We start from the raw sequence: 25,425 nt of genomic DNA on the forward strand, positions 1-25,425 counted from the left end.
TTTGTTGTTGTTGTTTTTTACAGTCTATGGAATCAACTAAAAACGGAATTTTCAAAAGTACGTGAAGTTTGCAGCTCCATTGTTTGAATGAACAATTAAATTTATTAGATGCATGGATACTTTACTATCCCATGAGGCCACGGGAGAGGATTTGTGAATGGCATTGAGGTTGTGTCACATGATAATGACAACATGGCGAATGTAGTATGTTACATTCATACTGCACACATTTTATATAGAACGTACTTTTTAGCGTCGTGAAGTACTTATTCAGAATAACCTAGGCTACTCAACAGAGTTTGTCTCAAGAATGAAAGTTTTTTTTTTTGTCTCAAGTTTTTTCATGAAAAACATATTTAACTAATTATAATTGTCACATTATTTTTATCCCATGTATTGTAAAATGATGTAATTTGAGAGTAGGCATAGGCATACAAAGGCTACAGCCAGAGCATGAAGATTCTCCCTACCGTGGGTCATGTGACTTCAACATGATTAAAATACGTTTTATAGAAAACTATTATGATCTGTCTTTTCTCAAGTGAATGTACACCATTCAGATGACTCTTCACAAAAACACACTTTATTTCCTAATTTTTAACTACTGAATGCACCTTAAAACAAAAGAAACACCATTGAATGTTATATTCTTATGCCACTGTATTTACAATTACATGTACAAAATGACAGGAAGTGCAGTTTACATTCACATCGGACTTTCAAATATGTGTACTTTAATCCACGAAAAGACTGTTCACGTGAAAAAGTACATTTAAAGCTTTAAGTGTCAGTCCAAAATGATTAAGAGATGAAAAATACTGTCCTTCTACCCATTTTCCAAACCACTTGTCTTAATACTAGCTGTAGTAAAGTAGCTTACCAATACTGATGGATTTTATTCATTAAGCTATTTCACTGAACTCCTCCATAGTTTAATGCCAGTAATCATAAGAAATACTAACCCATTACAGAACGACCCGATTAATTTACATTTTATTAAGGTCAAGGTAAATCCAGTGATCATTAAATCAAATAAAAGTACATAAAGGAAATCAAAACGACAGGCTTATGCTAATTTGACAAAAATAAACAAAACAAAAAGACAAATACAAATACAAATTTAATGCTAAGAAATGCTGCATTCATAGTTAAAAATGATGATTAAAGACTATGGTTATATTAAACACATCTAACATCTGTAATAAAATGAAAATAGAATTTCTCTGTGCAAATCGTTTACATTTCAAAGAGCAAATTAAAATTATTAAAACGTACAAATACTCGAGGAAACACAATTTTTTCAAATACTCTAAAAATAGTTGGTTTCTGAGTAAAGAATATGGGTCGATAAAGCTTCAGACCAAGGCTGAAACTCAAAGTTGAGCTCAAATTGTGGTCCTCACTGAAGGCCCTCACGACATTCTGTTACAGCGGTCTGGACCAGCAAGGGTATGATGTCCATTTCTGATCTGCCGGCACTGCGGCGGTGCAGTTCAATCCCCAGCCAGAGGGGGCGCTCTATTCTAGCTGTTCCTCACACTGCCAGCACCTTCAGCCCTCCAACTGCCACTGCTGGGACCGGGAATCATCACAGATCGCCATAGCAACATATCCTTTGATGCTGAGCGGGTCGGCAACAGCCAAACACTGGCCCACTGACACCTGGTACAGCCAGCCTTTCTTCTGTGAGGACAAAACAACAACAACATTGTTTAAACATTATAAAAAGAGAGTCATGTACAAGAAAACAATATACAGTGACAGCCATTTAAAACAGTAATGTAGTGTACACCACTGTTTTAAATGGCTGTCACTGCACATTGTGACCTTTTTAAAGCCTTTAATTTGCATATTGTTTGAACGCATTTGCACATTTCAACATAATGCTTCAAATAAAATGTGACTTTTTCAAAATCTAATTAATCAAAGAAATAATATACTACTTGGTTATGAAAAACCTGGCAGTTGCAGCCCTAGTGTGCAGGTGATAGAAGAGTGCAATGGGAAGATTCCTCACCCCAAGTGTCCACTGTTGAGATCCACCCGAGCCGTGACACTTCATGAGGCGAGGCGGGTCAGAGGAACGGATCTCGGACATGTCCAAACACAGCAGCCCGGCTAGAATCAGCTCGTGTTCCTCATCATAAGCCCATTCCTGCAAAACAACAACACACAGGTTACAATTACAAAACATCTACACAACAGAAACGACACCAATCATAAAACTTAAAGTATGCGCTTCAGATGTGTTTAGATATAACAGCCCATTTCAACCCATTTCTTTTCAGAACTTGTTGGGCTAGTTGGGCAGACAGTAATCTAACTGTGGCAAAAAACAACAGTAAACAGTTTGTAAGATAAAAAAAAAAAAAAAAAAATGCGGAATTTACACTACCACTAAAAGTGTGTGGTCGGTTAAAAAAAGCCTCTTATGCTCACCACGGCTGCATTTATTTAATTAAAAATCATTTGTAACAATTTATGAAATATTATTATATTTTAAAATAATTTTCTATTTGAATATAATTCAAAGATATATATTATATAAACATTTTTTCTGTAATTTATTCCTGTGATGGTTACTCCATTACTCCAGTCTTCAGTGCCACATGATCCTTAAGCACCAAATCATATTAAAATAATTTCTTAAGAAACATTTATCATCATCAATGTGGAAAACAGTTACACTGCTTAATTTTGTAGACATGGAAAAAAAAGAAAGGACGAAAGAACAGCATTTTTATTTATTTATAAAAATCTACGTTTTTGAACAGTAGTTTGTTCAGTATGAGTCAACAATGAATACTGATATAGGACATAAATGAGCAGCCCAAATGTTCACCAGAGCTAAAAACATAAATAATAATAATAATAATTATCCGCAAAATTCACTTGATAGCTGCTTATGATCACAGAATGACAGCAGATTGATGACCTGACCTGCTCAGGGTCCAGTGGGTCACAGTCTCTCACCACCACAGTGCCCCCCTTCTGACTGGGACGTCCCTGTGCCACCAGACACTTGTTAGCCAGCAGATTACGCAGCTGAGAGAGAACAGAAAAAAATATTTATTTTTAAAGAAGTACATTAAAACAGTTCATGGTGATACCTAACAAACCTTAGGCTTAGAAAAAAACAAAAATCAGATGATATTCTAAATATTCTCTTACATTACACTAATGTAGTGCAAAAATAATGCAAAACATCAGTGGACTTAATGAGTCGTCCGACCCTGTGCTGTTCAAGAGCTGCTCTACTGCCCTCTGCTGTTCATACAGAGAGCTGTCAGTTCATTTCATACGGCTCTGCACTTTATTTACTTACAATGCAGTAGGTAATAGTAATGACACTCAATAGAAAAATAGCGTATCTATCTATGTTGTGAGAGTCAAACCTAAAAACAAACACGTTGTACATAGACACCAATAAGCCAAAACATTATGACCACCTGACTAAAATGCTGTAGGTCCTCCGCGTGTTGCCAAAACAGCGCCGACCTGTCGAGGCATGGACTCTACAAGACCCCTGAAGGTGTTAGGAGCAGATTCTTCAAGTCCTGTAAGTTGCGAGGTTGAGCCACCATGGATCAGAATTGTTGGTCCATCAGACTGAGATATAAGGAATTTGTAGGCCAGGGCAACATCTTGAACTCTTCATTATGTTTCTCAAACCATTCCTGAACAATGTGTGCAGTCTGGCAGGGCGCGTGCCATCAGGGAATACCATATTGCAAAGAAGGAGTGTTCCTGGTTTACGACATATACAGGTAGGTGGCACATGTCAAACTGAGGTCCACATGAATGGATTCCCAGAGAATCCAGAGATTCCCAGCAAGACTGCCCAGAGAATCACTCGCTCCACCTGCTGTCGTCCCACAGTGCATCCTGGTTCTTCCACTGATCCAAGGACCAGTTCTGATGCTTGCATTCCCATTGTAGGTGCTTTTGATGGTGGACAAGGGTCATCATGGGCATGGGCTACGCAGCAGAGTGAGATGTTACACATTACTCCCATAACCTACATTAAAATGTTCTGTGACTTGTGCCACAATAGATCTTCTAGTGGTCGGACCAGATGGGTTAGCCTTCATTGCCCTTGTGCATCAATGAGCCTTGGACGCCCAACACCCGGTCGCCAGTTTGAGGTTTGTCGCTCCTCAGACCACTGTCCGTAGGTTCTCACCAATGCTGACCAGGATGATCCCACAACGCTCGCCCTTTTAGAGATGCTTTGACCAAATCGACCCCTTGGCCCTTGCCAAAATCTCTCAGGTCTGTACTCTTGCCCATTTCTGCTTCAATCCAACACATTGACTACAAGAACTGATTGTTCACTAATCATCTAATCTACTCAGAACTTGACATGTGACCTTGTTAGGAAATAATTATTAATATTTTTAACTTCACCTGTGAGTGGTCATAATGTTTTAGCTCATCAGTGTATATTTAAAATGACAAGCAATAGAAAAATAGAGTCTGTGCTGTGAGAGTAAAACTTAAAAACAAGACACATTCATGCAGTCATTTATTGATGCAAGATAAGGTAAGCATAAGGGTCAACGTGAGGTCTTACCCGACCCCGCTCCAGGACTTTGGGTCTCTTCAAACCCTTGTTGATGAAGACAGGCTGCTGGGGCTTGCGTGGGGAGGAAACTTGCATTTCAGGGTAGATAGTCTCCAGGTACCATTTAAAAGAGTGACACTGCAGCCGCTTCCGAATAGCGACCCGCTCGCTGATGTCCCCATAGTCACGGTTCCTCAGCTCAGGGCGCAAGGCAAAGTACTGCTCCTGATGGACACACACATTTGCAATATAAATATTCTATTATCAAATTTACTGAAAAGGCATATGCAAGGCAAAACATTCTCGCAAATGTGCGTTTACATTGACTGTTGTGGTCAATTCCATACTCAAGCAAGTATTAAAGCCCCGGCATACTTCAGAGAGGGTGAAGAGCAAAGGACAAAATTGTACCCCTACGTATTTGTTGAAGACTTGAGACACCAATGCAAAGAGAAAGCAACTATTGTAAATTAATGAATCAAATTCTGAGGTGTTTTATGGACACATCACTTAAAGTCAGTTAATAAATAAGAATGACATGAGAGGAAACATCACAATGGCCATGTACACACTGCAAAGTTAAGAGTGACAATCACTTTTAAACACAAGAGCCTATGGTGAACCCCCATTCAAGTTATCCTAAAAATATGTTAGAAAGCCACAGTATTAAAGTTTGTGAATGAATCCAGACATGTATCTTATTTTTCTAGCTCTTAACTTCAGATGAGCTGTCAGTGTCCAAAAGTCCAAAACAACGTGTCTAAATTAGCTTGGCGGAAAATATGATAAATCCCAGTCAATTTGCCTCTGATTGGACTGTTAATATAGAAGCACACATACATTGCTAATAAAGTGCAGTTCTGCTCCAGACCTCTAAATCAAGGATTCCCAAAACCTATTTTGTCAGGGAACCCCTTTGACCCCTTCAAAAATATTTACTGAAATGTTCAATGAATTTTTATCAAGTATCCTCTAAGATTTCAAGTAAATGGCCCTTATTATGCTAATTTACATATTTATAATTTTGTTTAGGGGTCTACTAGAATAGGTTTACATAATTCACTGTTCAAAAAACAAAATGTTCACCCCCTGTCTGAACACTCCAATTTAGTTCTTTAAAACCCACCATCTAAAAAGCCCAGTCTGCTCTGATTGGTCAGCCCACCCCAGTCTATTGTGATTGGTCTACTGCTTGGGGCATGTGTTGGAAATGCACATGCACAAAACAACTATATTACACACTAAAGGAAAGGTACAAAATTAAATAAATTCAAAATAGCATAATAATATTAATATTAATATTTCAGTTTAATAACTGAACTTTAACTCTCTTAAAAAAATTTCATTAATTTAAAATGATTTATTAATTAAATTGTGCATTTTTTATGATTAATTAGTTTTTCATCAACTCACAAAGCCCATGCTGTTCTCTCACAAACCCCAGTTTGGGAGATCCTGTTCTAAATCACTGCCATCTTTCTCTCCATCACATGAATACATTTTAAGGCATAATGTGTGTCATTATAATCAAGCACCTACGAAAAGGACATCAGAACAGCATTAATAAAAAAACCACATTAGCTGGAAAATAATTCAACACTTTTACGCACTACTGAAGCGAGAATTATTTTTTTTTTTTTTTGCAAAAAGACTAAACAAATATTGCTGAGATTGTGGCTGACCCTGTTAAGCAAGATCTTGAGAATAACCGGCTGAAGCACAGCTTTAATGTGTCTGACACGGGTAATTACATTCTCCTCTAACTGGGTCAATTATCTCTTAGACGAGGAGCCAATTATGATGAGACTTTGAAGTTCTACGCAATGGACGCAGCTGTACAATTCTAACACACATGAAGAATTTCACACATCTCCATCATGTACACTCCTAAAAAAAAAAAAAAAAAAAAAAAAAAAAAAAATGGACCAAGCCCAAAATGGTTAAACACTAAGCTCTTAATTCTCTTAACCACAAATTATTGATCAGGAAATATAGCAAAATCTAAGCAAATGCACTACTTAAAAATCTATTGCTGACTCAGAAAACCAACAAAGACAGAATTAAGTTTTTGTCAGAATATGGGAAGTTGTGTGTGGAGTGATGAATCACAGCAGTGTCTTCAAAAATCTGCTGAAAAAATATAATAATAAATGTGTCTCTAACACAGTGAAGCATGGAGGAAGAGGTGTCATTGTGTGAGGAGCCTTTTAGCTGCTGGTATCGGTGAGACACTTCACTGTAAAAAGTAATTTAATGCTTTGGAGTGCAGGAGAATATTGCAGAATGGCTTGCTTCCCACAAATTAAAAGTTTTTATCTAAAGAGGAATGATCAGATGTTATTTTGCAACAATTCTCCAGCCCGAATTGCAAAGACAAACAAGAAGTGGCTTGAGAATGAGTCCATCAGGCAGATTTTGGCAGATTTGAACCCTATAGTGCTTATTTGGTCTCACATTAAACTCAAATGAACTGGGAAACATTTTTCAACTACTCATGAACTGCTTGAAGCCATCAACATTGAGTGGGAGAGTGACTTTTCTTCCTGTAAAAATCTGTCTGCAAGTTTACCCACACGGCCACATTTGAAAGCTATTCAGTGCTAAATTACTTTATCTACAGTATTTGAGAAATTCTTGCTAATTTCCTAATGATTAAGACCATTTTAAAAACCCACTACATATTTGACCATTTTTGGCTTGGCCCATTTTTTTTGACCAGGAGTATAATGAACCATGCTGTACGTGCTATAGGTTGCCAACAGCAATGAACAACTTTCAGCACCACAGCTGTCGATTTCCAACCCGACAAAAAACAATCAATTTATTGAGTGACCTTAAAGAATCAGGGTCAGGGTGGACATGCTGAACTTTTTTGTAAAGCAAAAAGCCATGTGATATCTGCTCTCATCTGTCTTATAGAGGTCAAACTCTAAATCCTCTAAAAGAGATCATGTACGAAAACCAAAGTTAAGGGCATCATACACTAAACGACTCATGCAGAAATGTTGCTAGGAGATGCATGACAAATGAAAACAATAAAACAATGTGTGTTCTACAATTGGCTCAAAATATCAAACATGTTTGGTAGGGTAGGTTAGGATAGGATGGAATCATGTGAAGCTTAAAAAAAACAACAGAATCTGTACCCAATCTGTCATGCACTATGCGATTTTCTGTGAAATCTGTCAACTTTGACTCAAAATGCCTGGGAAAACAGCACAAAAAAAAAAAAAAAAAAAAAAACCTGCGGAAAACTGTCAAGAGACTGTCAAGACTATTTCACTCTAGATTGAATCATTTTTGTTGAAGGGTCTTCATAAATCCTCTGCAAATGCACATGAACACATTACTATTAGAAAAAAAAAAGAAAACACTGTACATCTAACTTTATTACACGGCTCTCTGACTGGTTAATCGCAGCATTCAGCACTCACATTTCTGAATAATGACCACTTATTAATGTGAGGAAACTCAGGCAAATCAAGGAAACTGATCTCCTACATACTGGTGCCACTTTCATGTTCACAACACAATCTCACTTTACAAATGCTAGAGTATTATTTCCATCACACAGAGTATTTTATTATTATAGTATTATGCTATTGATCTCCACCTTATAGTCATCCATCCAGACATGGGCCAGACGCAGAGAATTGTGGGCCATTGTATCCTGACCTCCAGGTGACCCATAGGGACGGCGCTTGCGGAAGATATGCCCCACCCTGGAGCAGGGAACGATTAGCAACTGGCCTCCACACATCCAAATCTGATGAGAGAAAATCATTTCAACTAAGTATATCTTTGGTCCCCAAGATCAAATAAAAATGTCTAAACCAGGGGGTTCCGAACACCCTCAGAAATATTTTTCAATAATTTAATGATCTTTGACATTGGTTAATGGTCACATGATATGCAATTAAATGGATAAAATATATGTGTGTACAGACTTTGAGCTGTTCGCAATGAATAAAAAACAAAAGTACTGAAATAGCTCAACACAACAAATGTTTCAAGTGTTTTCCCCAAATTCAACTGAAAGTGCAACTTTTAATGACTTCTGCAGTTTCAAAATTATTCAACACCCTTTTGCTGTTATGACCTGCTGCAAACGAGATGTATAACAAGACACCAGCTTCTGGCAGTGTTTCTGAGGAATCTAAGCCCATTTCTCAAGAGCAATGGCCTTCAGTTCAGTAATATTCTTGGGTCTGCGTGCTGCAACCGCCTTCTTTAAATCCCACCAGAGATTTTCTATGGGGTTCAAATCAAGTGACTGTAATGGGCCACTGTAGAATCTTTCAGGACTTCTTTTGCAACCAAGCCTTGGTGGGATTTGAGGTATGCTTGGAATCATTGTCAAGTCAAGTCACCTTCATTTATATAACATTTATATTGTCCTGCTGGAAGATCCAATGACACCTAAGATTCAGCTTCCTCACTGACAGCATAATGTTTTCTCCTAGGATTTCCTGATGCTTCAATGAATCCATCTTGCCTTCCACATGCTGCAGGTTTCCAGTGCCAGAGGATGCAAAGCAGCCGCAGAGCATCACCGAGCCCCACCATGATAAACTGTAGGCAGTGTTCTTTTCAGCATATGCTTCTTCCTCCAGACATACCGCTGATCCATAGGGCAGAAAAGTTCAAATTTTGTTTCATCGCTCCACAGAACAGAACACTAAAAAATCTGTGGCTTATTTATATGATTTTGAGCAAATTGGAGCTGACTTTTCTTGTGCTTTTGGGTCATTATACTTCCTATAACACCCGATGTACCCGTTAAATCATAAGAAGAATGGCATCTACGCTAATGTTAGGCTTTCTGCTTATTCCAAGGTTTACTGTAATTGGCTGGATCCAGGCTGTATCCAGACCAGATGGAGGACCTGCACCTAGACACGACCACAATGCATGATGTAGTCAGCCGGATCCGGGCCGTATCCAGACCAGATGGAGGACCTGCACCTAGATACGACCACAATGCATCCCTGAAGTGTCAGCAGAGATTGTGTCAACTAGACTCTCCCCTGTGAAGGCCTCATCGACACAGCCATCGGCACTGATCCTCAACAAACCCGTCTCCATACTGCCATGACTCCGATCTTCAACTAGATGGAACTGGATAATATTCTGATTGTTCCAAACCAATCTGACTTCTGACCTATAATTGGTTTTTGGTTCCTTGTCACTGTCACCTTTTTCCACCTTTGTTGCTATTGGCTTGGCTTGCTTAGTTGGGGACATACAATTTAATATTCAACAATAATATAACTAAATGAATAACTTTTTTTAAAACAAAAATGAAACATCACTGAACTTACTTAAACTGGACTGTGATGCTATTTACTTCTGGAAACAACATTTTTTTGCATTCTTTTCCTGTTATCTCTGTAAAGCTGCTTTGAAACAATCTGTATTGTAAAAAGTGCTATATAAATAAATGTGACTTGACTTGATATTAATGGTGTACTTCTTGGCATGAGTTTAGTGCGCCTCATTGTGCAAACTGAAACCTCAGTGCCTGTTGCCACCAAGTCTTGCTGTAGGTCTTTTGCAATCACTCTATTTTTTTTTTTTTACCTGCCTTCTCAGAAATCTGATTGCAGCCATTGACAGCTTCCATGACTATGCTTCCAACTGTTTCTCTAGGAACATTTAGTGCCTTCACTATCTTTTTGTATCATGTTCCTTGTTTGTGAAGGGTGATGATATCTTCTCTTAACTTTTTGGAACATTCTTTTGACATTCTTTGACTTTGAATTTCTAACATGCAGTCAAACGTGATACTCAATAAACCCGGCCAGTTTAGATATTTCTTGTGTTCTAGCTCAAGCACACCTGGTGCAACTAATGCAGCCCTTAATTTGTTGCATCAGGTGTGCTTGAGAATTTTAAGACTCCAGAAGTCATTAAAAGTTGCATTTTGAGTTGAATTTGGGGAAACTACTTGAAACATTTGTTGTGTTGAGCTATTTTCAATTACTTTTGTTTGATTTGTTCATTGCAAACAGCTGAAAGACTACATTTTGCCAATAAACCTGATTTGCAGTAGGGGTTGAATAATTTTTATTACAACTGTATAGGTTCACTTTTTACAAGAACCAACAAAAACTGCGAGTTACAATACAAATATGTATGTTTTAAATTCTTAAACTTGTAAACTTATGTCCACAAAAATGTTGGAAATCTACTGCACATTGCATTTCAAAATGCATGTTAAACTCACAGCGATATACTGTGAACGAACTGCTTTGAGAAAACACTATCGAAAGTTACACAGTGCCGCTCTTCACTCTGAAACATGCAGCGCAGCAGACTATATACTTCCCTAATTAAATTGCAGCCTTTGATTTGATGTATCACTATTTCCATTTATTGTGCAGCCTAATTTGTTTATATTATTATTACATTAAATTTAATTATTAGCTTTTCATCAACTCCTGCAGTTCTGTCGTAAGCCCACATGGGTTTGTATAAAAAAATTAAATAAAATAAAAAAGTGGTCTTAAAGTATACACAAACCATTTACCCGAAAAGAGATTTCCAAGTTCTCTCCACCCCATATATCCATGCCACGGTCATACTGGCCAAGCTCATAAAAATAATTCCTGTCCATGGCGAACAGTCCACCTGCCATTGTGGGAGACCTGCAGAAACATGACTGGAGTCAAATCTCAGTGTACCACAGTGGGCTTGTGTGCACTACCAGCAAATGTGTGGACAAACTGAACTGCATTTGTTTCACATGACCTCTTTTGATCTAAAAACATATGCTAGACAAATATACATTTTACCTATGTACAAGTTTATTTTTTACAAAACTATACTTTTTTGATTTATATATTTTGGTCACTACATATTTTCCAATACTTTCATTTGACTTCTTTATTATTCTAGAATTCACAAAATAGTAATAAAAAAAGAATGAGTAGATGTGTCCAAACATTTGACTGGTAAATGTGAATGTAAGTGGAAAAAGGGCTTAGAGTAACACAGACAACTCTATAGTTCAAACTCTGTCTGGGGAGATTGATTTTAAACAGGACAGTCTGTGAAGGTTAAAGTGTCAGCCCTCATCCCAATCCATAACAGCTGCTTCAGGGACAGGACATGCAGTATTACACAGGGGATCGCAGCATGACCATAATTACATCCATTTCAAAGTATTTTACGTCACAAAACGGTATCACAATTATGCAAATAATTATTACAAATAATACTAATAAAACTATTAATACAATTTTCATACAAATAAAACTATATTATTATTACTTCATCTCATTTGGCTATTTTCTCTTTTTATTTGGTATAAAATACAGTGGTCAACATATGAAGTGGATCAAAAAAGTTAATCAAAGTTGTCCTAAGACAAGACCGGGTATTGTTCAAAATTCATAACTTTGATGAAAGGTTTTGATCCACTTCAAATGTTGACTACTGTATGTATTTGATATTATAAAATATTCCGAAAGGCGAGCATGTGAGTTTGCATTCCAGCATAATGTAACACACTGGTAATACCTGATGGCTCCATCAGGGCTGTTGAGTTCAGACATGGGTACTGGGTCCCATTTAAAGTGCAAGCCCCAGTTGAATCCCCCTCTAACGATAGGAGAGGGACTGTATACTAGTGTGTCTGCGCTGATGATGTCAATGACAGGACACACCACAGTCTTTCTGTTCTCTTTAATGGGTGTGAGCAGAGGCTGGAGCCATGCCTCATTCACCTCACAGTGACTGTCCAGAAACACCAACACCTCACCTGAAAGATAGACAGATGAAGACAGCCTTACGGAAGGATTGAAAAGATAACTACAGCTTTAAAGGGTAACTCTCGCCAAAATGCAACCTAGGGTCTTTTTAATGTCAAAATGCCGGCGGACACAGAGACAGTGAGTTGTTCAAAATCTTTCTTTTTAGTAAACTCTGTGTATACAAACAATGTTCTCAATGCTCGAGTTCATGTGAAGAGCCCCTGGTGATACTTTGAGCAAAGTTTCATGTTGTGTCGAGCCTTCTTAGTGTTTTAAAAATAGACATTTTTGATGCTATCATAGAAGTGCCCAAGCAGTCCCATTCAAAAGGCAATTTGACCGAAAACGAAAATACGGTCAAACTTAAAAGTGGTGTTTCCATTCTAATTATGCTTTTAAACAAAAGTTCGCCTCAGGTAGATTAACAAAAAGACCCTAGGTTGCATTTTGTAACCATTTAATAATTCACAGGAAAACAAATATTCAGTTTGAATGGTTGTGAATGGTTGCGAGGTGAGTGTAGTACAGGGGTAATACAGGGGTGCCCGATCCTGCTCCTGGAGGGCTAACGTCCACCTGAAACAGCTAATCAAGGAGTGCTAAAACCTTCCAGGCAGGTGTGTTGGAGTTAAACTCAGCTGGACGTTGGACCTCCTGGAGCAGGATTGGACATCTCTGGTGTAGTGTGTAAACAGCCTACAATGCAAAAAAAAATAGTTTATGGACTAAACCTAGGGTAAATGAATGGGGGTTTAAAGTCTAACCTGTAGCATGAGATGCCCCAATCATCCTCCCACGGATCAGCCCCTCCCTTCGCTCATTACGAACCAGCTTCACATTCTTCTGCAGATGCTGCTGAATGTAAGAATCCAAATCTTCCTTAAGATCATCTGTCAGACATACAGTGACAACTGATAAGTAAGACAGCCAGCTCAGAGTTACTCCATTTTTTACACTTCGCGCAAACACTTTGTCTTCCTTCAAATGTTAATGGTTAAATCCAGGAGATCTGAAAGCTTGTCTCATGGATTTCCACTTGTCGTAAGACAATTATAGAATTTTGATGGGTTTTTAGACAGTATAACATGTCTAGAAGAGGATTTGTTGACCAAATGATTCAGTTCACATGCACGCAGACCTAATATCTGGTTCATGATATGCCAATATTGTGATTTGTCATGTTTAAAGTGCATTTAAACGGTGATATGTTAAGTTATTTTACTCAGTTGTTTCTCTCCAGTGCTTTGCACAGTTATACTCTTTTCTTGGACAGTTAATTGAGTACTGGCCTACTGCTATACTCCTTCAGTAGTTAATCTATTTTTCCCAATACAATATTCATATGAAAAATCAAGCTAGAATATTGATTCTTAGAACGAGAATATGTGTTTTTTTTTCCCAAGTTTTTAGCTTTGCAACATGTAAACGTCAATGAGTCCTAGTCTCTTGTGTGAGGAGATCACTAGAGCTAGTTGAGTCTCTTGACAGCAAGGTAGCTCACTACGGTTCAGGACAGAATTAGTATGTCAATCATTATCTTGCTTCAGTGGACCAAAACCAGATTAAAAAAGACATGTTTGGAGAAGTAAGGCAGCTTGCCCAGTTCACTGTGGTCGTCCACCAGTATGATCTCATGGAGCAGGTAGTTTGGTGTGCGATCCAGCACACTGTGAACAGTCCTCAGGAGGGCAGATAATGCCTCATTGAAGAAACAGATCACTATGCTGGCCGCAGGCAAAGCCACGGGATAGATCCTGTCTCTGCACCTGTTGGGAATAGTGATGATTTACAGCAGAATCAGGCCAAAAAGCACACTCCTTGACCTCCATTTACACAACATGGCATGTTTTCTTACAAACCTTATGTGCACCTTGACCTCATAAAATGTTCCATAAACAATGGTTCACCCAAACATTTAAATTTTGTAATTATTTACTCACTATCGTTCTAAACCTACAGTATTTTCTTCTTCTTCTGAGAAACACAAATGGAATATTTTTTAAGTATATTTTTATTTACATGACTCTTTTTCATACAATCAGATCAAAGTGACCAAATCTGTCAAACTTCATACAAAATGTAAGTCATCAACTGAAAATTGTGCCCTCAAATGTCCATTTTGTGTATGTAAACAACTGTGAGTAACAATGCCTAATGACATTTCAAAGATACATCTTTTCAGTGGATAACTTAAATTTTGGTCTGTTTCCCTCACAAAGCTATTGTATGAATTGGAAAATACTGATGTTTTCACATGGTCAATACATATGTTGTGTAAAAGGCTGAGTGAATATTCTTTAAAAATAGTCCGTTTGTGTTCAAAGAGAACAACATGAAGGGTGAGTAAATAATTGCTTTTATTCCTTTTGGGTGAACTATTCCCTTAACTGAACATTAACTCAATTACTTTAAAGTTTTAGGTTTATAGCAAGTTAAAAAGTCAGCATGAAATGGAAATTAAGATGGTATTTCTTCCCTACTGTGACATATCCGAGTGAAACGGCTTCTCAAACTAGACAAAAATTCAGAGTGGGACTTGATTTTGTCCATTGATTGGATTGCTGTCATTTATTAACTGCTCTTCCCTTGCTGGGAAGGTGGGATTATTGCTCAGCCCTCGTGCCGGCTCACACATCATCAGAAAAGAAGGGGAGGGGAAGTTAATGTTTTTTAATTAAATATTACGAAGGCACATGACTTTTTAAAAAAAATGACTTGTGGATAAATAATATATAATAAACACTGCAATATGCTATAAAAATTAAGAAACTTCAATTCTGATTTCATGGTGACTTCTAGCGAATGATTCAAGAGAGATAATGATTAAGCAAGTGGTTAGTACACAGATAGATGCTCGTACTTGTCATTCCTAGTGTCAGGGACGTTTCTGTGGTGTCCAAGGCGGTTACTGATGAGTACATTGAAGGCGTGCTTATGATATCCCATATCTCGTACCTCTTGATCCTGCTTGTTAAAAATCATTCCTGAAATCAGAGATCATAACACATGTAGTAAACAGCACATTCCGGGGCCCCTCTCTGACTGATCACAGTAGAAAGGTTGGCTATATTTTGATTGGATTTTGGTGGACTAGCACAAACAGTTGTCCAACACCATCAGATAAAGATAATAGGACAACTGACAGACACCTCTAAAGCCCTATTCGGACGGGACAGGTTTAATATGGAGAGGTGGGGTAAAGTAATAATTACCAAAGCTTCTCTGTGATTTTAGTCCTGTCCGAATGTGCCATCCCAGTAATCATTACGGACAATGTCAGTAAAGATTACGGCAACTTTTACCTTCTGTAAAAAGGTCCGGAAAAATTACCTCAGGTAATACTATTCCCATGCGAATAGACCCGCTGTAAATATGTACATAAATATTCTGTCATTCCCTGTTTAAAAGTAGTTTCCCGCGGGTTTTCAATTATGGAGATGCTTGAAAAAGAATTCAGTTGCGTTCTAGATGCTGGGACAAGTCTGTGGCAAAACTCTAATGTTTTTTACACATACCATTCAGATCAAAAATAAGATTGAAAGCACTTGTTAGAGGCACGAAACATCTTTTAGCATTAGGTAAGTGCCTATTACCAACATCGTTCGACCGGACATAACTGTTTTCTATAAATAAATATAGGTTATATGTGTTTGCGCACGTGATATCAGGAAGCAACGTAATACACACATGACGACAGGAGGGTGACGGCGATGCACAAACCGAGTTACCCCTCCCACTTCTGATAGTTTTAATGAGCTATCTTATCCCGTTCGAATTGGCAATTAACATTAGAGACATCCTGTGGTAAAATTACATTACTCTAACTACCCTTGTAAAGTTAATCTTGTCCGAATAGGACTTTAGAAGGCAAGAAGACGACCCCTAGTACCAAGCCCAGGAAGGACAGGACTTCTCATTGTCTTCTCAAAGTCTACAAGCAGTTTTTGCCCTTCACCCATTTTGAGACTAATTCCTAAGGTTTAGACCTGGACCGGCACAAAAATTCCTTTGAACCACTTGGATGCAGCAGCAGTGGCCGAAACAAAGAAAGGCAACAAGAATCCATCCAAATCTATTCATAACTATGTTTGGAAACCATTAAAAGCCCCTATTATTGTTTTTTGAATATTTCCTGCAGTGTAATATAGCTGTGTGTGAATGTAAACGTTCTGCAAAGTTTTAAAGTCGAAAGTGCACGATAAATAAAGTTATAGTCTCCCCCAAAAAAAAAAAAAACTATATGGTAAAGAACTGCATATACGAGTCAAATCCTACTGCGTGACGGTTCTAAGTCACTAAAACACATTTGCATAATGACTTTCTTATGTTGTACATTGTCCGCCCGCAAACAACTTGACCAGCCCTCAAACATCACTTTACTGACGACTGCTTCTCAAATCTCAGTTTTGAGAAGTAGTTCAATGTGGGATTTGCAAAATGCTTGCTCTTGAAAGATGGGTCAGTAGCCAGTTTATTAGGACCAGCTTGCTCCTCAGAATCACAACCTGTAAGTATAATTAATTAATGATGTGTATATGTTCTACCTGGTGTTCAAAATACATTTTTTTGTGTTTTATATTGTGTAGGTCTCCAGCTAACCAGCAAACTCACCTTATTACAGTCTTACATACTTTTCTATCAGCTGTGGGCCACTATTGCCTAAAACTTTGTCTATTAATGTAGATTGTCTGTCTTTCTAGGCTAATACTTTAAGTAAAGATAAAGGATGGAGCAAGATTTGTTTTTACAAACAATTATGTTAATATCCGTCATTCACATTAGAGCTTGGCTAACATATGTGCTGTTATTGATAGGTCGGGTTCGGATTGAATAACTAGTTCTTCCAATGTTTCTTCATCAGACTCAAAAATTGATATGTTAAAATCTACGTCATCGTTACTGTCCATACAGTTTGTACAATCACTGAGCTTTAGGAAGTGTGATGGATTTTAATTAATCAACTTTAATTAATCAACTAACATTTGTTTTTCTTGCAGGAACAACATTCATATGCTTTTAATGTTTCCAAACTCTTTGGGGAAAACTTGTGACTGAGTAAGTGTGTGTGTGTGTGTGTGTGTATAAATAACAGAAAGGGGAAGTGAAACTAGACAGATAGTCTGGTAGGAAGGTAAGGTTTTAACCTGCACCCGAAAGGTATATTTTTTTAACCTATTTTTTTGTAATCTCTAAGGTGTCTAGTAAAAGAATTTTGATGTTCCCCACGCAAATTATTGTCCCATATGTGATTTTTTGTATCATCTTTTGTGTCCGTGCTTGATTTTCGGCTGTGAAAAATGAAAACTTTAAATCTACAGGGTGGGCCATTTATATGGATACACCATAATAACATGGGAATGGTTGGTGATATTAAAGTCCTGTTTGTGGCACATTAGTATATGTGAGGGGGCAAACTCCTCAAGATGGGTGGTGACCATGGTGGCCATTTAGAAGTCGGCCATCTTGGATACAACTTTTGTTTTTTCAATAGGAAGTGGGCCATGTGACACATCAAACTTATTGGTAATGTCACAAGAAAAACAATGGTGTGCTTGGTTTCAACGTAACTTTATTCGTTCATGAGTTATTTACAAGTTTCTGACCACTTATAAAATGTGTTCAATGTGCTGCCCATTGTGTTGGATTGTCAATGCAACCCTGTTCTCCCACTCTTCACACACTGATAGCAACACCGCAGGAGAAATGCCAGCACAGGCATCCAGTATCCGTAGTTTCAGGTGCTGCACATCTCGTATCTTCACACCATAGACAATTGCCTTCAGATGACCCCAAAGATAAAAGTCTAAGGGGGTCAGATCGGGAGACCTTGGGGGCCATTCAGTGTGTGAAGAGTGAGAGAACAGGGTTGCACTGACAATCCAACACAATGGGCAGCACATTGAACACATTTTATAAGTGGTCAGAAACTTGTAAATAACTCATGAACGAATAAAGTTACGTTGAAACCAAGCACACCATTGTTTTTCTTGTGACATTACCAATAAGTTTGATGTGTCACATGGCCCTCTTCCTATTGAAAAAACAAAAGTTGTATCCAAGATGGCCGACTTCTAAATGGCCACCATGGTCACCACCCATCTTGAGGAGTTTGCCCCCTCACATATACTAATGTGCCACAAACAGGACTTTAATATCACCAACCATTCCCATGTTATTACGGTGTATCCATATAAATGGCCCACCCTGTACATAGAATTTGAACAATACATCCTACAGACACAATCCACCCCATTTTTTCTTCGTCTTTGCATGAGGAATTGATAGATATGAGGATTGTCATGATTAGATGATGTATAGCGCATTAAAACTCAAATAAACGCAAAAAAATGTAAAAAATCGGTGACATTGGATCACTGGAACTCCTCCCCTATGGACCCTATTGATATATGTTTTCTAAATTTGTATTTTTATAGTCTTTATGATGTCTAATAAGCAAATGTTGATGATCCCTACTTGAAATATTGTCACATGTTGGTCCAAATGAACATCTCCCATAATAAGGAGTTACTATTCAAACCGTTATATTGGTATTATATTAAACAAAACAGAAAACCACTCATATAGTCAAATATGTGTATATATAGGGTATAACAAATCCCCATTAGAATAAACTGAAATAGAAAAAAGTGATTCTAATCAAAGGTCAAAAGATGGAGCAAGATTTGTTTTTACAAACAATTATGTTAATATCCATCATTCACATTAGAGCTTGGCTAACGTATGCGCTGTTATTGATAGGTCGGGTTCGGATTGAATAACTAGTTCTTCCAATGTTTCATCATCAGACTCACACTGAAATTGATATGTTAAAATCTACGTCATCGTTACTGTCCATACAGTTTGTACAATCACTGAGCTTTAGGAAGTGTGATGGATTTTAATTAATCAACTTTAATTAATCAACTAACATATTTTTTTCTTGCAGGAACAACATTCATATACTTTTAATGTTTCCAAACTCTTTGGGGAAAACATGTGACTGAGTAAGTGTGTGTGTGTGTGTATAAATAACAGAAAGGGGAAGTGAAACTAGACAGATGACTAGTTCTCAAACCTTGTGATAAGTAATCACAAAATCAGTGTTTGCTTGTGCCAGTGGTTGGAGCTTTTGAACCAACTGAACCAATCATATTGAAGGTAACATGTTAGTCTTATTTGTTTTCTCAATTCTATAAAAACTGTTGTATCCGTATTTTCTGGTGGGATTCTCAATGGAATTTGTCTGAGATCCTCCGGCCTTGCTACTTGGGAGAGATTCCCTGAGAACTGCTCCGGAAGATCTCCTGGCCGTGATTAAAGCACTTAAAGGACATTTGCAGGTCTGTTTGTCGATTTATTCCTGCGCAGGAAGCTAGTTTAGGGGAACAAGTTAGTTACAGTAGGTGACTATTATTGAATGGGGACGTCGATTTGTAGACGAGACCCAGATAGACTAAACGTCGACAGTAGACGAGACCCAGATAGTTAGGTTTAGGAAAAAAATCCACTACAGAAGCCACCGGACGCAGCTGAAGTTTATGGTAAAGAGCATTTTGTTTCCAACACCCGCTTGGGCCATCTGGCCAATCAGAGCAGAGTAGGCTCGTGGAAAGGAGAGATTTAGAGAGACTGATTCAAAAATGTATATTATGAGATAATTAAAATGTTTATTGACCTTTGATGAATGTAAACCTGTTGTAGGAACTGGAATAGCCTACCAGTATCGATCTGATCGGTGCCATCATTCTCCATTTTCAAATCAAATCTTAAAGGGCACCTATTATGCAAAATTCACTTTTACATGGTGTTTGAACATAAATGTGTGATGGCAATGTGTGTACACAACCACCCTACAATGATAAAAATAAAAATAAATGACAGTTTTTTTTAAATTCCCATAAAGCATAAGCACTGTCTCAGGACAACCTGTTCTCAGATTCTGGGCAATGTGACGTACTTTTGCACAAGCCCCTCCCACGACTGTTGACGGACACTGCCGTATTAGCATAGACCCGCCCTAAGTGGGTTTTCATGTCGGAGCAGCTGTAGACAGGAATGTCTCCTAAGTGATTGAGGTGTTTTGTTATGATGTAAGAATGAACATAGGAGTTGTCATTTACTCTCGTTGTTCCTCGAGGAAGGATCTGTACCAACTGTTCATGATCCAGCTTACAGTCTCTGAAACGATAAGCCTAACGTTACTGATCACGGGAGAAATGAAAGTGAGAGCGTGCACTTTATTACAGTATTATTTAACCAACCTCTTTCCAGAGAACTTGGCATTGTTGTATATTATCAGACAGTATATGATTTTCAAATTTACATTAGATGTTATGTAACTGATGACCATTAATAACAAGTAATCACCCATTTATTTGTTTGTTTGAGGTATAATGAGGTTCTTCACCTCATTAGTTTCAGAGAAACAACAGTTTATCTTTCCATAAGATAACGTAACTTTGCCATAGCAACACCAAACTTAATCACTTGTATTTTATGCATCTTATGCACTTTATTCCTTTATTCATTTAGTAGTTGTGTTGATTACTCTTGTTCATCTTTTTGTTAATAAAATGTATTTTATTACATTTGTGTCTTCCTTGTGTTGATAATACAGTAAGAGACTCTTTATTTGTTTAAAAATATTTGATTGCTCTTTATTGTCAAGGTGAAATTCCTGGCTGGTGCCCCGTAATAAGAGAAGAAAAGAGTCTTCTGACACATTGTAAAAAACAATAACTTAATACTCAGTGGCTGCTCATTAAGAGAAAGCTGCTTTTTCAGAGGATTTAGTGGAGTCCACAGTGGTGGATCGATTCAACTTCATAACAGTAGAAAATGTGTTGTCATGGCAACAAAATCTGTTCTCACTGGCTCCGACCATTCTCATAGGCTTACCATTTATCTGGCAGTAAGATTTCACCCAGCGATTTCTGCAGTGAATAGCCATTTGTAGTCAATTTACTAAAAACAAAAGTAATAGGTGTCAAATTTTCATTCCTGTTATTGAAGAAACCTTTTTCAAGCCATTCCAGACTTTTCTAATTAACTGAAATAAACTGTCAACACAATTTATTCTAGAAAGCACATGGTGAGACGTCAGCTTGACACTCTGGTAGAGTTCAATACCATAAATGAGCAGCACTGGCTCTCTTTCTCACTCACTGGTTACATTTACATGCACACCTTTTGTTTCAATCGGAATTGTAATTCATTCCGATTGATGACTCTGAACATATTTTACACGTAGTTAACGATAAATAAAGTGATATGTCACAAGCTTCTAATCAGAATACATTTTTTTGACATGCACACACTTTACGAATATACAGAGTTTCCCGCTGTTTGTGCATACTATTCTCCCAAGAGCAGACTTAATATTGATTAATATTTCCTTCTGATTAGGAGACGACGAGCACATGAAGCGTTATGCCGTGCTGCTTATATTTATCAAACAGTAAAAACGGCACTTTCTCTTCCAAAATAAAGTGTCTGTGGATGAGAGTATGAAGTGAGGACTGAAGGAAAGTTATTTTAACAACAACAACAGCTCGTTTCGCTCGTCATACTTCATTACCCCATTTCTACGTCATTGCACATGCACAGTCCTTTCCAGTTTTGGTTTTCAATTTGATCAAGTGTTATGTTCTCTCGACCGGATTAGAAAAGGAATAAATGACCCCTTTCAATACGATCGAGCTCAATCGGATTGATTAAGGTGTTTACATGAAGCCTTTTCAGGCCGATTAAGCCGTTAATCCAATTACTAATGGATTATTTGGTTGCATGTAAACATAGCCACTGACAGTAATGCTGGCAGCTTTAGACCAGTGCGTCGCAAACTGTGTTCATTTTGCCAGATTGCAAAGATTAAGTAAAACACCAGGTAGAAAATGTATCCTTAACAGAAAAGCTCTGATTGGGGAATTTAAACTCTTGACATCTGGCAACCGCAAGCATGAACGCTCATAGTAGAGGCTTGTACTCCTTTTTCCAACAAAAAATTTCATTATTAGTTTTTTGTTTTTTTTTTAAGTTACAGTTTAGTCTCGTCTTTTTCATCAACGATATTGCATGCTGATATAGTCAGTTATCGTTTATTGACACTGTTGTCATCACGTCACTGTCATAGAAAAAAAAGCTTGTTGATGAACATTTTGTCATAGTTTTCGTTAACAAAATTAGTCGCAACCAAAAAAATAGGATAGCAGACAAAGGGCTCATAAAGAAGAAAACTCTTTCCACATCTTATGTTGTTTGTGTCCAAGCAAAGGCTGTGCGTCCAATCAAACTCTATTAGGCACAAATTCATCTTATTCTTGGTACAAGATGTATGACATGTCCTCATCCTTGAAAACCAGGACCAAAACTAAAGGTAAAATAAAATATTACCCAGACTTCATTAAATAGCCTACATGTTCATTTGCTGTGGCTGTTGTATATTATTTTTATACTTGAAACATCCACTAACCCAGCTCTGGAGAGAGGTCCGGTTTGACAGCCTCCATTGCATGGCCTTTGCGCACGTGACTGCCATCTCTATGCTGGACCGCTGGGCCACGGGTGAAACGAGGTTGGAAACGGCGCTGCCCCTGGACGGGCACATTTCTGAAAGACAAGCTGCTTTCCTGGCTGAGGTTGAAATACAGGAAGAGAAGAATCGACCAGGTCATGGAGGTGAAGAGGCAACCATAGCAAAAGTAGCGCAGAGTGACGCTGCCCATGGTAACGCTAGCCTCCTCGGCTGGCCATTATCAGGCCCCTGAAAGTCAAACATTAGGAGTTACGAACTTAGGGTTTAACATGTGAAATCCTGTTTGGATACCAGATGGTTTGGACATATATATGGTGTCAAAATCAGGGGTCAATAAGATCTTTTTATATGTTTTTGAAAGAATGCTCACCAAGGCTGAATTTCTTTTATCAAAAATACAGTGATATTGTGAAAAATGTATTTCTAAAATAAATATTCATTTTAAACATTAACTTAATAAATTTTAAAATGTAGGCTGAATGTTGTTAAGCAGCCATTACTCCAGTCTTCATCTTATTATCAGAGCTGAAAGCGGGATTCTTTGATGATTATAAAGTTTAACAGAACAGCTATTATTTGAAATAGAAATCTTCTGAAGCACTATAAATGTCGTCACTTGTGATCAATTTAATGTGTCCTTGACGATTTGTATGAATTAAAGGTATGAAATGAAAAGAATTAATTTCTTTAAAAAACAAAAAAACAACTGTAATGTAGCCTATATGTGAGAGCAATGTTGAAATTAGTAATGCGAACAAACAACCCAGACATTTAGTTATAATGAGAATTGGACCCTAACTTAAAATTTGACTGGGATTCATCATTCATTATAAATAGTCTGATTTTAAGCTTGTTATTTCAACCAGCAAGGTTAAGTAAAAAGAGAAAATAATGAAATGAGATGAAGTATCATTCTTTTGTAAAACATTTAATTCACTGGATTATCCAATATTGAGCATTACCACATGGTCAATTAATATATTTATCCTAAAAGCCTAAACCATCAAGTGTCATTTATAGAGATCCTGCTGGCAAGCGACACAAGCCAGACTCTCATCTAAATACATGCTTACGCCAGTAACACTGATGTCCTTAGTAACAAAAAATAATAATAAAATAAAAGTTGAGACAATGCTAATGAAAGCTGTTATATGGCACAAATGGCCTGCACGGCAAACAGGGTACTGACCTTGGTATTTCAAAAGCATTTATCAATCATTAACATGCACTTTGTACAACATTTTAAACAGTAATACGAAAAATAATTATCCATTTATAGTTGTGTTTAGTCTCATAGTATTGCATCAAAGGAAGGCAACGACACAGGTCGTTCTTTAAACCCGTCCAGACATCCAGCAGTCTCAGACAGTAACATGAGTACCCATCCAAAATGTGAAACCAGTTGATGCAATCATATGGAATTACAGCAGGTCTCTTGTGAATGTTTAATTCATGGTTGAGTCCTAAAGGCCAGTGCACTATATTAAATAATAATCTTGCTGTGTCATAACACCTGACATGACATAAACAGTTTCATTAAAAGAACTGCAGTACTTTTCTTTAGCTAGTTTAAGCTAACCAATGACAAGAGTGATGTGTTGGACAAGCCAAATAATAAGACAATATTTGGCCATTTTCAGAATCATCAGATAAAAGTGCATAGTTGACCAAATAACAGAAGATATGGGAAAGTTGTAGATGTCAGTTCCAAAATCTAAAGCTATAGTGCACTTTTTTCTATTCACAGAAGTACATTGTGTGTATAATTTGGTATTTTACAACCAGATGCAGTTTATTAATCTCTCCAAAACAGGACTAAGTCTGGTCTAAAAGCTAATGAGCAACAGCTCGGATGTGATTAATAAAGCTCAGGTAAAGGACGTTAAGGCATTTAGCTGGTGTATAGGCTACTAACGTAGACACGTAGTTCATAATCAAGCAAACACTGTTCTGTACGTAGTTATGACAGAGACAGAAATGAAACAATTCAGCTACAAGCTTAACAGCGAATCGTTTTTAAGGCTTTGACTATCTAGTGAGCTATCTATATACAACATTTCTGGGTAAGATATTACCTTTAATTATCACACATAATGCGTTAAAAAATCTGTTTGTGTCGAGTTGTCTAAATAGCACCGATAATGCCCCAAAATACTACAGACTCGGAACGCACCAAAATGCCTGCGGATTTGTAGCCTACAGCTCCTCTGACGCCCAAACGTGCTGTCTGTGTAGGGAACTCACTGGGTTTTCGGACACAGGCATTACGAGCTACGAGCTAACTCGATAGCTGCACCGAATAAACTATTTAAATTGCTGTATTGCAACCTGGCAGTCATCTAACCCTATCAAAGACGTTTTTCTGGTAATAATGTCAGTGTGGTGCAGTGACTCACTCGCTGATGAAGTGGGCTTTCACAGATCCATTCCCCTCCTGCGCGGCGGCGCTACTGTCCGTTACTCGCGGGTGATGAGAAACAGCGCAGCCGCGCTGGACTGAGTCTGTTGCCTCCTGCTGACGGAGAGCAATATCGCACCACCTGCACAACGTTGACTGCTCGTTCTCTCTCAAC

The 25,425-nt window shown here is 37.7% G+C and overlaps 1 protein-coding gene across 1 annotated transcript; it reads right to left on the reverse strand.

Moving 5' to 3' along the window:
* Positions 1-563: 563 nt before the first annotated feature.
* Positions 564-25,425, reverse strand: galnt11 (UDP-N-acetyl-alpha-D-galactosamine:polypeptide N-acetylgalactosaminyltransferase 11 (GalNAc-T11)). The gene is made up of 12 exons (XM_081353026.1): positions 25,249-25,425; positions 22,790-23,080; positions 15,179-15,302; positions 13,918-14,084; positions 13,083-13,208; positions 12,086-12,326; positions 11,094-11,211; positions 8,178-8,330; positions 4,574-4,789; positions 2,941-3,045; positions 2,018-2,155; positions 564-1,683 (listed from the first exon to the last, which is right to left on the reverse strand). The coding sequence occupies exons 2-12, from the start codon at positions 23,040-23,042 to the stop codon at positions 1,552-1,554; spliced, it is 1,773 nt and encodes a 590-aa protein (XP_081209152.1). The 5' UTR covers positions 23,043-23,080; positions 25,249-25,425; the 3' UTR covers positions 564-1,551.

This window comes from Scardinius erythrophthalmus (assembly GCF_964197995.2).
Source record: "Scardinius erythrophthalmus genome assembly, chromosome: 22".
Taxonomy (NCBI): domain Eukaryota; kingdom Metazoa; phylum Chordata; class Actinopteri; order Cypriniformes; family Leuciscidae; genus Scardinius; species Scardinius erythrophthalmus.